Here is a 13,674-nt window from a genome sequence, read left to right as displayed (position 1 = left end):
TTAACAATATATATATTTTGTTAGAGGCCATGTTGGGGTGAAAGTGGAGCCTTCTTTCCTACATGCAAGTCCTCCATGCGTTTTGTAGATGTCTTTGAGGTTCCATTCCCAGTTTGCCTTCCATGACCCCTTCTGCTGTACTAGAAGACCTTCGTCATTTTTACCAGGTTTTCAACTTGCTATATGAAACTTCCTGCAGATGTATTTCCCAGTATAGCTGTTTCTCAGATTGGCTTTGCATCGATATGAATTTAGGGCTTGATCCTGTGGTGTGGTGATCAGTGAGAATATTTGAAAAAGGACTTCAACAGGATTGAAGGCAGTGGAGAGCATGCCATAGAGCAGCAGTTCTCAAACTGTAGATCGAGACCCCAAAGTGGGTCCGAACCTCTTTTTAATAGGGTCACCAGAGCTGACGTTAGACTTGATGGGGCTCGGGGGCCAAAGCCTGAGCCCTGCCGCCTGGGGCCAACTTCAGTGCTGGATGGCGTGGCTTGGGTTACAAGCCCCCCACATGGGGCTGAAGCCCAGGGGCTTTGACTTTGTCTCCTCCCCACAGGGTGGCAGGGCTCAGGCTTCAGTCCCCCCACCCAGCGTCGTGTAGTAATTTTTCTTGTTAGAAGGGGGTCAGGGTGCAATGAAGTTTGAGAATCCCTGCTATAGATCATGCTCTCTCCTGTCAATGTCCTACGTTCCTGGATCTGCTGATTTTTTTTGTTACATTCTGGGTAGCATATTAACCATTTGGCAAAAGCTTTCATCTGTTTAGCAAAAGGGAACATTTGTTTTAAACTTGCTACACTGGAAAAAAGGATTCAAATTAGTGCACTGATTTGTCATTCCGTACATGTTCAAAATAACTCCAACTTACATGCCAAAGGGGCAGAAGAATGAAATGTAGCAGAAAAAGATATCTAACTTGAGGGTGGAATTTAATTTTCCCTGCTGGTGACCCATCCTTTTTGCCCCCTTTTTGGTTTGTGCAAGTTACCCTCATTGGATTCCAAATCAATCCTATTGAAACTTTCATCACTTATATCTGTCTCATGACAAGTTTATATCACCACATTTCACTGTTGAATTTTGTCCAGAGACTTCCATGGTAAATGAATCTGTTTACATCCACTCAGAATTTGACTCACTGCTTTTAAATGTGTGTAGTAGCAACCAAATCAGGCTGCTAAAATTGAAATTTGGTTTAAAAACAGAAATCAAGCACATGAAATACCTGTGACAAGCCAGATATGAAGATAATTCTAGTTGCTCAAACACTGAAAGATTGGTTTCAAGAAAACAAAGTGAGGAAAATGCAACATACAGAAAAAGTGGTATAGAAAGGTGAGATGTTGAGAATTTGACCATATTCAATTTTAATGTATATTTCAAAAAGATGTTCTTCTTTTAAGGCATTAGCTCATACTTTCTAGTTCAGTCTTTTATAAGGAACATACTGTAAGCTATAGTATATAGTATGAATGTACTGATCTGTTTAGAAACTTGAGAGGAAAAGAAAACAGCAGTAATTCAGATCCTTTTTTTCAGCAAAATTAACCATGACAGCTGTTTGCTAAAACTATAATGAATGTTCTTTTAATTTTGGTAAACTCAAATGCCTGGAATAACTACAGTGGTGTGTATGAGTGTGAATGTGCATAGACAGGCTTAAACATACCTTTTTTTCAATAAGATGTAATATTTTCAAAAGGACCCATTACAAATCTAATACTTTTTAGTGAGTTGCTACTTTTCAGATATTATGTACAATTTTTAATGTTTGTTTATTTAAAAATTGTCTGCATTGCTTAATAAAGGCCTGTGCTTAACACAGAACAAGAAAGACAACTCTCTCTTATTTTAAAGAAAAGTACTAAAAGCCATTTTTACATCAATAACGTCATTCTCTTGGCTGCATTCATTACGGGGTGCGTTGCTGGACGCATTTAGCTACTCCATACAAACTCTTCATTGTTAAGAATAACTGATGTGTACAGACAGCCGGATCGTAAGGAAACATAGTCTATGGCTAGTGCTGGAAAGAATGGCATTAGCATAATGTCTTGGCTCTGACAGACTATATGTAGCAGTATTTTTTTTCCGAATTGCTGATTCTTCCCCATCAAACATGTTTTATCAGAGGCTTTGCCTATAGAAAAACCATTTTATCAAAGGACCATATAGGACTCCTTTCAATTATCTGTGAATAGAATTACTTTCCAGGTAATCAGAATCTTAGCAATGGAATGCAGTATTAGATGTAGGGTGAGAGTGGAGCATTCTGAACCAGAAAATAGCAATTAAAAAAAAAAAAAAAAAGATTAAAATAATGGAGATATCCCATCTCCTAGAACTGGAAGGGACCTTGAAAGGTCATCAAGTCCAGCCCCCTGCCTTCACTAGCAGGACCAAGTACTGATTTTGCCCCAGATTCCCAAGTGGCCCCCTCAAGGATTGAACTCACAACCCTGGGTTTAGCAGGCCAATGCTCAAACCACTGAGCTATCCCTCCCCCCCATAATTAATTAGTCCCACAAGGAGAAGGTATTATTATATTACAATAGTAAGAAGATGAGCTTTTGATTTTGCATTAAGGACATATGAGGGAGACTTGAATTGGAAAATGTGTATGTTCTTTAGAGCCAATTCAATGAAATAAAAAATGTTGAGGCTTCTACATTTGTGGACTCTCATGCCAGACCAAGGAAACTGTGAAAAAACATCTTCTTTGGATTTGGAGTAGGTTTTACATGATGTTGAACCTTAGATTATAGTTTTTCTTGACTCCCGCTCTTTATAGTGTCAGACAACTGATTTTTAAACTTAAAGGAATTAGAAAAAATATTGAAAACACAAAGGATTTTAACTTAATTTACATAGTAATTCAAGTTTTTTTTTTAACAAGATGGCTCGATTAGTTGTATTTAACTCAATTAGTTGTGTGAAGCTCTCATTAGCAAACCTATTGGATTTCATGCCTCCTCTGTCCAAAATGCTCCCTTTTATGATGGTACCATATATAATTCTGCAAGATCCCTGTGTTGAGCCACTGTCCTTCAGGCCAAGGACTGAATTTCTGGGAACGCTTTGAGTCTGCAGTACACATTCTTAACTAACCAGAGCATTTCATTGAGAGCTACATCAGGCACTTCTTCCTCCCAAAGACATTGTGTGTTGCTGCTGCAGCACTGAACAATCCAGGGATCCAGAGACGGACTTATCAGTGGATCTCATTTGTAAGGAACTTTTTCTCTCGCGATACTTGTGTGGGCCCCATCATTGTGGTATCTTAGTGCTTCATAAACATTAATGAATTTTATCCTCATACCACCTACCCTAGTGGTATAGGGACGAAGGGATTTTCTTACTACCTTGGGCTTGGAGATGACTCAGATGACAAGATGTTTGAATGCAGCCATCAGCCTGATGGAGACTGCCAGAACTGCTGAGAGCTTTTTGTCCTTTGATGGGTATATTAAGAAAGGTTCTGTTTGATATGGGGAACAGAGTGAGAGTTACCGAAGAAACGTGTGTGTGTGTGTGTGTGTGTGTGTGTGTGTAAAATTAGAAAAAATCCTGAAGTTGTGGGTGTTTTATATTGTAGGTTAGTCCAAGAAAGCACTTGAGAATCACAGGCTTTTTCTTTGGACTAAGGAAGGAGAGCAAGTTGGGATTGCAGATATAATAGTGTTGTTTATTCATACCTTCTGAATCTTCTGAGATGGAAAATAAATCACAGGTCAGTGGATGGGAATCCAGTATAGGAAAATGCAGAAAGTCTAGTGCAGGTATCACACCGTGTTTGTCAACTTAATCTGACCAAAATCTAGGAGCCAGTCCCAGAATGATGTTATATTTTTGTTTTTAAAACTAAATTGTCTACTGAGATTCATGAATTATAATTGTTTACAACTCTGTCCTTATTCATGTAGGCTGTATTTTTAATAGTGTGAATAATTAAAGGTGCCATCATTGTCCCATTTCAGACACCTGGACCATTTAGTTTTGTACTAAAACTCTTAACATTTATGCAACTGGCTGTCAAAAATGTGGATGAACCAAATCACCTCTAGTTTTAAACAAAAGAAAAATGTAGCAAAATAAAGTATTTGTTTGACTTGGTTCCTGTGACAAAACAGAAACACTGGGAGAGAGACTAATTCTCATAAGATAGCACTAAGTTATTTTTGTGGGTTTGAAATTACATTGCATCATTTTTGTGTTTCTTTCCCCCCCCCCAGGAAATTCCACTTACTTGGATGACCATGGACCACCCCCACGCAAGGTGAGCTCCTTCCATCCTTACCAGTTGCTTTCCTGTTGTATATTTGGGCCAAATTGTACTCTGTTCCTCCCTAGTAAATGTGGAGTAACTCCACTGAGTTTTACATTGGTGTAGCTGAAAGCTCAATTTGGTCCTCTTGCCCCTCCCCCCTTTTTAGAAAGCATTTTCCTCTCTCAGGCTTTTGTTGATAGCTTGCACAAAAATAGGTTTAACTTGGGTAAAACTAGTTCATTGAAGTCAGTGGGAATGGGATTTCAAACCTGTTCTTTCCTGGTGCCAACATGACGCAGTTTGGCAATACATACAATAGAATGCTCAGTGGTCCTCTATTCTGGAACAATATTATCACTTGGTCACTTTAGGAAGTGTCATCAAATTGTTACAGTTGTCATTGTTCTTGTGAAGTATTTGCTCACAAATGCAACAGCCTAACAGGGCTAAACTATTGTTTCTAACCCCTCACACTAAATCTCTTCCTCTTAATTTCCCTTTTTAACAGCAAGTATTTCAACAGGTATAGTATTTCTAAAACCTTAAAAAACAAATGCAGAATACATGAACTCAGTGAAATTGGGGTCTGTGTTTAAAAAAAAGAAAAAAAATTCTGAGAGTAAATATGAAGAATGCAGCACTGGCTTATGCTGAGGACGGTGTACTCTTAAAAGGAAATGGTTATCAAGATAAACATTAATATTTCTTAATTTTTAAATGAGACTAAGTGTCTTCAATGTAAACTTAAGTTGACCTACATTAGGTTGACTTACAGCCAGTGCAGGGTCATATCCACACTGCCCTTCTTCAGTAGGTGGTGTGCGTCCTCACCAAGAGCGCTTCCACTGATTTAAGAGTGACAGGCACATGCAGCCCCCCACTGGGAACAGGGTAGCCACACCAGGCTTCTTAGCTCCCCGCTCCTCACCGGGAGCTTGGCTCGGCTCCGAGCACTGCAGCTGATCGGACTCTGGGCACAGAGTTTCCCCCCAGGTGCAGCCATGCTCTCAGTTGGGAACAGGGAGCTGAGAGCCCAGGTGGCTGCCCCATTCCCAGTGGGGAGTGGAGAAGCCCAGTGCAGCTGTTCCCTCCCTGGTGGGGGGGTGCTGAGAAGCCCAGTGCAGATGCGCCATTCCTGGAAGGGAACTGAAAGCCTGGGCAACAGCCTGGTCAGAGTGGGGAGCCAGGATCCCGGGGTGGAACATGCCTCCCTGTGGGGAACCTGGGTGGCAGCCCGAGCCAGGAGCCTCGGTGGCAGCCCGGCGGAGGAACCAGGAAACAGCTTTCTTGTTAATTTCGCAGCTCCCACAGAGCTCCCACAGAGCTGCTCCCACAGAGCTGTGAAATTGACAATGACAACCAATAGATGTAAGTACGCAGTGTCTGCAGGGGGCACTATGTCACCCTAACTACACCGATATAAGCCTTATGCCTCTCGTGGAGGTGGAATTATAATGTCAGTGTAGTAGGGCACTTATATCGGTAGGAGCAAGGCTGTAGCATGTACGCTAACATAATTAGGTCAAGGTAAGCTGCCTTATGTTGACCTAATGCATTAGTGTAGACCAGGCCTCAGTATTTGTGCTGCTAGTGTCAGATAGTAGAAGAGTGGTAGGTGGCAAATTGGTAGATAACATAAAAAAAAAATTAAAATTAGCTGTGTTTTATCAACTAGTAAATATAATGTGGAATACACGAGACATAATTAATATTATTGCATTTTAGCATTAGATTGTGACTCTACATATATGGGAATAAACCAAACTGATAGATGCACCCTTAATTCTGCAATAACTGTGTCCACACTAGGCAATTTTACCTCTTTAACTGTATCATTTTCTAACTCAATGTAGTTGTAGTTGTACAAAATATCTGTACGCCAGCCCCCAAATCACTGCCTTCATTGGTGAGGGATGTGAAAATGGCCTGCATGCTGACAGCAACTGCCAGAACCATTGTGCAAGCATAATGTTTCCAGGAATGCATGTGGTGGAGGTGTCAAGGACACTTCTGTACGGGGTTAGGTAAGTGTAGTATGCCGGTCCAACTCTTCTGGCCGGTGAACTGTGTGGCACTGTAGCCTTGCCCCTGCTGTGCTCTTTATCACCTACTGAGTTGCGGGCACTGCTTTCCGAGCATTTCAAGAATGCAAGGACAAAGATTATGTCTGGCCTCTGCAAGAAGAAAAGTGGTGACAGGCTTTCTGTGCATCCAGGTACAAGCTAGCCATTAATATATATGATTCTCTGAAACCTAATTTGGTGTTACCTTAGCTCTGAGACTTTCCAGAAAAGACCCATAATAAGACCATTATAATGACATTGTTTTTGCTGCTTTATAAGTAAATACAGTGAGTTTTCTTAGAAAGGAAGGAGTAATCCTGCCATGCTATTAATTTTACCATGTTAATTTTATTTTCCTAGGCATAGTATAATATGGTGATGTATTTCTATTCTGGTAATGTAAATGTTTCCTTTGCAAGGTTATGTACTGTGCAAATGATATACAATGACAACATAAACATTTTTAAAAGGTTTCCTTTCCCAAATTATTTCTCATTTTTCTCTGTTACTTGTAACAGAGGTAATACAAAAAGGAAAGGAAAGGGGCGGGGGAGAAATCACATGATCTACTGGCATTTTATAAATAGCAGATTGGCTTTGGCTGTGGATATGTTGTAATAGGAAGCTTTGCCAGGTGAACTCATTTCAATGGGAGTTAGGTACTTAGGGGCTTTTGAAAATTTCACTAGGCTCCGATCTGCATCTTTGGGCACCCGAAAACCTGTAAAAATCTGGTCCTAAATCACTGAAGTGCTTTTGAAAATTTTATCCTTAATCTCTCAAAATACAACAAAACTTCCTTTTTAAACATCACACTCCCTCTCCCAACCCCTAAGCTCTATTTTTTGTCTAATTGCACCTGAAGAGCACAAGTATCCTTATGGGTTTCCTGCATGAGTAGTTATGAAGGTAGATCATTATAGTCCTAGCAGAGATAAGAAAATAAACTTAAGTAAACTCTCCACTTATAACTGTTAGGGTAAAAAGATAAAGCTAAATACTGTTTTTTGTCTTGAAAAATTGTAGTTTCCTGCTGAGGGTCTCGGTGGACCACTTAATGATCTTTCCAAATGTTGTTTGTACCGTTAGCTAACTATTGTAAAGTGCTTTGGATAAAAGCACTATATAAAAAAAATTATTAAACGGTTTTTGTTCTACAAATAGAAGCGCACAACTCAAATTTTAATATCACTAGTCTTACCTTTCTAATGCGATGGATGTGCCCTCCCTCCCCCGCTGCGGTAAACCCCAGGCTGGGGCTGGGAAGGAGAGGGGTCTCTCCCTCTCTCCCCTGCTGCAGAAGCCACAGAGCTGGGGCTGGGAAGGAGTGGGGGGGGCTCTCCCTCTCTCCCCTACTGCAGCAGCTCCCCAAGATGGGGCTGGGAAGGAGGGCTGTCTCTCCCCCCCCATGTTCCAAATTGCCCCCACCCCCTCTTCTCACCCCACTGCATCCTCCCAGTTACCCCGTATTCCTCCCAGGGCCACCACCTCACCTTACATGTGCATCTTCTCCAGGGTCCAGGCACCTAATTAGTGGAGCCATACCTGCACAGCTCCACTAATTAGGTGGGCGGCCCTTCGTTCTCTCATGTGCGGCCGCCCAGGTACACACCTTAGAGGGAATTCTCCGCGGACCACCTGAATGGAGCTTGCAGACCACTGGTGGTCCACGGACCACAGTTTGAGAACCTCTGGTCTAAAGAATTGCTTTAGAGCTGGCCTCCAGTATAAAGTTCTCTGTGCTTGAAAAAGTAAAAACAATGCTTATTCCAGACCCATATTTTTCATGTTTGATTTAGCACTCAGAAATGCCTTCCCACGCCAGTAAGGAAAGGACTGTAATCTAGATTAAGATAAGATTTTTTTTTTTAACCTGGAAAACTTTTTTCTGATTTGCATGCCAAATTTAGTATTTTGTTCTTCCTATTTCAGGAGTTTTGCATTACACAAGAAAAGGGCTGGGGGGCATGTGCCATAATGCAAAGTAGCAACAGTTCAGATTTATCAATGCCAGACAATTTTGTAGTACAGTCTGAAAAATTTACCTTAGTTCTCTTGTCTTAAAGATTCCTGGCTAATCTGCAATTTCTTTCAGAGCTTCCCAGTGCCTTACTATCTTTAGTATATTCATTTAGTACAGTGTGGTGTCTATCCCTTTTTTTTTTTTCTTCTTTATTTCACTCCTCTTCCAGCCGGCAGATAAAGTTTCAAACTTCTGATGGCAAATAGTGTAGTCTGAAGTGTGTCCCGTGCTTCACTGTGGTACTCATAAAATCAAATCCATGTCCTGTTGATGTCATCATGCTTAGTCTTTGGGCTGCCCAATGTGAACTAGATGTTTTGAGCAGTCTGAACATGCTCAAATTTGAATTGAGTGCTTGTGCAACTAATAAAAGTTCTGGGCATTTTGTCCAACCAGCCTCAGTTCTGGGTGTTTAAAAAACAGTACAGCAGGGCAATAAAGCGTAGTCTTATGTAAGTGCTAATTATCTTACATTTTGAAGCATTTGCCTAATTGCCTCTTTAAAAACATTTGGAGGGCATAGGTTGGGATATAAACATCTTGATTGTCCCAACAGCAGCACATTTGTAGCCCTCACTTATTTTTCTGTTCACTCTTGTTTGTCTAAACATTAGCAAAGCTGACATTTAGATATTATGCAGATACTTCATAGTATCAGAGGAGTAGCCGTGTTAGTCTGGATCTGTAAAAAGCAACAGAGAGTCCTGTGGCACCTTTAAGACTAACAGATGTATTGGAGCATAAGCTTTCGTGGGTGAATACCCACTTCAAAGTATTCACCCACTCCAATACATCTGTTAGTTTTAAAGGTGGCACAGGACTCTCTATACTTCATAATATTTGTTTAGGGCCAGATTGTTCCCTCAGATCCATAAGTTCTATTGATTTTGTAGCATTGCATGATTAGGTAGGTGTGTATGTTATTTACCCTCCTTTGAAGCATCAGCTATTGCCATCTGCTTGAGGCAAGAAACTACATGCACCCTGATTCTCATTCAGGCAGCTTCTGTGTTTTTATCTAAAGCTAAATATTAGGCTATTAGAGTTGTAAATTATGTAGTGATAGATGGATGATTCCAAGGGGAATGACGTACATAGATTGGTAGATAGGATTTGGCCCTTAAATCCATTGTTTAAAATATCAGTGTAAATAATTTTTTAACAGGGCTTCTTATTTTACTACACCTGTCAGCATGCACATTTTTTTAATGTGCATAATGGATAGTTGTAGAAGCCATTGGCTGTCACATGCAGTCCTGGAATTCACTTATCCTGAAGTTGTATTTTTGACTTGTTTAATTCATCTGTGATCAGTCTACTGGGTGCTACTATGGGAAGCTCTCCAATGTTTTTATAACATCTGTGATATTAATCAGTGAGAATTGCAGTGTGCTCGAAATGAAACAAAAACATGAAAAGGGGATTTTGGAGATTTAAAAAGTAAGTTTTAGAATCAAGTTGATTCTAATTTTATACATCTGCTTAAAAAGCCCCTTAAAAATTGTTTGTGATTTTTAACTAATGAACAATGATCAGCTGCCCAGGACTGATGTAAATAATGGCTAATAACCACAGTCTTTAATTTATGATAGTGAAAAGTAACTGTGACCCAATTTGCAATCAATTTAGAGGTTGTGCAGAGAACCATCTTATATTTTGGCATTCAACATGGCTAGGTACCAAATAAGAATATTTTGAAATAGTACTGATTTATTTTTCCCACGTGAAGAATTGAAAATAGCACTTTCAGAAAAAGACAAGTGTTTGGAATGAGAAATACCCAGTGTGTGGCTCATAGATTTTAGTAGATGAGGGCAGCTCTCAGTCATACTTCAAAATGGGTCAATAGCAGCAGCTTTCCCAAACATAAACAAAGAAAGTGAGCTGTGCTCACTGCTGCACCTACTAAGACGCAATTGCTCTGGTGTTCTGATTCTCCCTTTGGAGTATACTGATGGCAGAAAGAGCAAAAAGCAGATTTAAAGTTGGTTTAAGTGGCCAGCTAAGGATTTACTGGACATAGAGGAATCCTCCAGTGGCACAAAGCTGGTGTAGCTAGCCTATGCTATCCTCCTTCTCAGTCCTCAGTGTAAAGGACTTGGACAGAGCCATGCAGCATTCCAGCCATCCCCAGGTGTCAGAACAGACCCTTGGGTTCTGTTGCAGCTAATCATAACTTAAAGCAGCCTTAAAGTTGCTCTAAATTGCTCTTGGGGACTGAAATGCCCCCTCGTTGACCCTAGGATCCCGAGGTATAAAGATGACATATAGCCAGCCAACTCGTCTTCACCATCTTTGGGTCCTCTGAGCACAGTTTCAGCCAAAACCAAGAACTAGATCCTACTACTTTAACAGTAAAAATTAACCCTTGAAATAAAGTCCCTAGAATTCCTAGATTTCTCTGATTGCTTCAAGTTTTCAGGCAGGTGAAATTACAAAAAAAAATTATGTTCTGGAGTAAACTTTATTTATCTTTCCCATGTAAAATGGAGCCCAAGTAGAATCTGTGGATGAAATGTTAAAAAAAAATTCTGTGCAGTTGGTGCAAATTAGTGACAGTAATAGACAAAAATAAATTGATGTGTTCCATGTGTGAATGTTCAGCAAACAAAATACATTTACTTTCATTTTTATTCCAGTCTTCGAACTGACTGTTTTCTCAGCTCTACTGTGCCTTTCCCCAGTACAATTGAGGAGGTGAAACTGACACTTGGGGACAAATATCACAGTCCTTACTCTAGCAAATCTACCATTGAGGTTAATGAGAGCTTTGCCTGTAGGAGGTCATCTAGTCCAACCCCCTGCTCAAAGCAGAACCAATTCCCAACTAAATCATCCCAGCCAGGGCTTTGTCAAGCCGGGCCTTAAAAACCTCCAAGGAAGGAGATTCCACCACCTCCCTAGGTAACCCATTCCAGTGCTTTACCACCCTCCTAGTGAAATAATATTTCCTAATATCCAACCTAGACTTCCCCCACTGCAACTTGAGACCATTGCTCCTTGTTCTGTCATCTGCCACCACCGAGAACAGCCGAGCTCCATCCTCTTTGGAACCCCCCTTCAGGTAGTTGAAAGCAGCTATCAAATCCCCCCTCATTCTTCTCTTCTGGAGACTAAACAATCCCAGTTCCCTCAGCCTCTCCTCATAAGTCATGTGCTCCAACCCCCTAATCATTTTTGTTGCCCTCCGCTGGACTCTTTCCAATTTTTCCACATCCTCCTTTTAGTGTGGGGCCCAAAACTGGACACAGTACTCCAGATGAGGCCTCACCAATATCGAATAAAGGGGAACGATCATGTTCCTCTGTCTGCTGGAAATGCCCCTATTTATACAGCCCAAAATGCCGTTGGCCTTCTTGGCAACAAGAGCACACTGTTGACTCATATCCAGCTTCTCGTCCACTGTGACCCCTAGGTCCTTTTCTGCAAAACTGCCATTCGGTCCCTAGTCTGTAGCAATGCGTATGATTCTTCCGTCCCAAGTGCAGGACTCTGCACTTGTCCTTGCTGAACCTCATCAGATTTTTTTTGGCCCAATCCTCTAATTTGTCTAGGTCCCTCTGTATCTGATCCCTACCCTCTAGTGTATCTACCACGCCTCCCAGTTTAGTGTCATCTGCAAACTTGCTGAGAGTGCAGTCCACACCATCCTCCAGATCATTAATAAAGATATTAAACAAAACCGTCCCCAGGACCGACCCTTGGGGCACTCCGCTTGAAACCGGCTGCCAACTAGACATGGAGCCATTGATCACTACCTGTTGAGCCCGACGATCTAGCCAGCTTTCTATCCACCTTACAGTCCATTCATCCAGCCCATACTTCTTTAACTTGGCAGCAAGAATACTCTGGGTAAGAGCTGCAGGATACAGTCCTTAGCTTCTGCAGCTGATATATACGTGAATAAAGAAGCTGTGCTGTAGGCACTTGATAACAGATAAAATCTATTGAAGTGGGTCTCTTTTTGGACAAACTTCCCATGGGATCCCTGTCATGGATCTGATGTTATTGGCAGCTGCTCAGGTATCAGCAAAGCCCTGTGCTTAGCACTTGTGTGACAGTACTTCAAAGCATAAAGTGAATACAGAAATGAGTGTGGGTCAGGATTAGGTCAAGAAGAGAACAAGCAAAGCACATACCAATACACAAGCTGAATCTTTACTAGTACAGTAACTGAGCTGAAGTCATTACAAAGATTTTGGGGCTGTGGAGCCAGTTACTAAAGAAATACAAATGTCTTACATAAGAACGGGCATACAGATGCTCCCCGGGTTACACAAACCCGACTTACGGAAATCCGGACTTATGGAAAAAGTTCCGTAAGTTCCATAAGCTTGCTTCCTCCCTCCCCCCATAATTGTTGGAGATACGTTCCTGACTTATGCAAAATTCAACTTACGCAAGCCGTTCCGTAACGTAACGCTTGCTTAAGTCGGGGAGCTTCTGTACTGGGTCAGACCTAAGGTCTGTCTAGCCCAGTATCCTGGCCAATGCCAGGTGCCCCAGAGGGAATGAACAGAACAGTTAATCCTCAAGTGATCCATCCCCTGTCTTGGTACCATCATCCTATGTCTGACCCAGTGCTAGTAACATGGTACAGTTGTGATAACAAATACGGGCTGTATTATTTTTACTGCTTTTGGCCATAGACAGGGCTACAGTTAAGTCTTAAATAAAATTGGTTGTATACTGTATGAGTCCATTGTCTTCTCTAGTTGTCGAGCAGAATTTTCTTTAAGGCAGCCTGTCTAAAGGATTATGTCATCATTCTAGGTATACATTTTCCTTTTCGTGTGTGTGTGTGTGTGGTCGCGCCCAAGATTTTTTTAAAGTCCCATATATTTTATCTTCTCTTTACCTGTTAGTTTTTGGTCTGGCTCCCCATTTATTGTAGTATCTTGGACATATTTCATGTTTAAACTCTAGTTTTTGACAGCTAAAATGTTGTGTACAGACTATCCTTTTTGCCACAAGAGAGCTGCCTGTGGGTTTTTCCCCTGACTCCCTGAACATCCATTTAACCAAATGTAGTTTACAGCAGGGGTCTCAAACATGCAGAGCTCTTCCCTGTGGCCCGTGGAGCTCCCCCCGCCCCCCCCCCCGTTACTTCTGTCGCCGCCAAACTTCCCTCACCCCTGCCCCCCCTGAGTTATTTTCTGTGCCTGTTAAGCTCCCCAATGTTTGGGGCACCTGCCACCCCCCAACTCCCTGTCCTGAGCCCCCTGCCACACCCTGCACCCCAATCCCCTGCTGCACCTCTCACCTCTCCTGCACCCCAACTCCGTCCTGAGCCCCATGACACACCCTGCACCCCAACC

General features: G+C 41.6%; 1 protein-coding gene across 2 annotated transcripts in view; it reads left to right on the top strand.

Moving 5' to 3' along the window:
- The window catches only part of UST (uronyl 2-sulfotransferase), a 316,217-nt gene that overhangs the window by 105,514 nt on the left and 197,029 nt on the right, over window positions 1–13,674 (top strand). For both annotated transcript variants that reach the window (XM_054024122.1, XM_054024123.1), the window contains exon 2: window positions 4,236–4,279. In XM_054024122.1, the coding sequence (XP_053880097.1) occupies window positions 4,236–4,279 (44 nt within the window). The remainder of the gene's footprint in view (window positions 1–4,235; window positions 4,280–13,674) is intronic.

The sequence above is a fragment of the Malaclemys terrapin genome, chromosome 3 (assembly GCF_027887155.1).
Source record: "Malaclemys terrapin pileata isolate rMalTer1 chromosome 3, rMalTer1.hap1, whole genome shotgun sequence".
Taxonomy (NCBI): Eukaryota; Metazoa; Chordata; order Testudines; family Emydidae; genus Malaclemys; species Malaclemys terrapin.
Note: the sequence above shows the minus strand (reverse complement) of the source record. Positions and strands in the feature narration are given on the sequence as shown.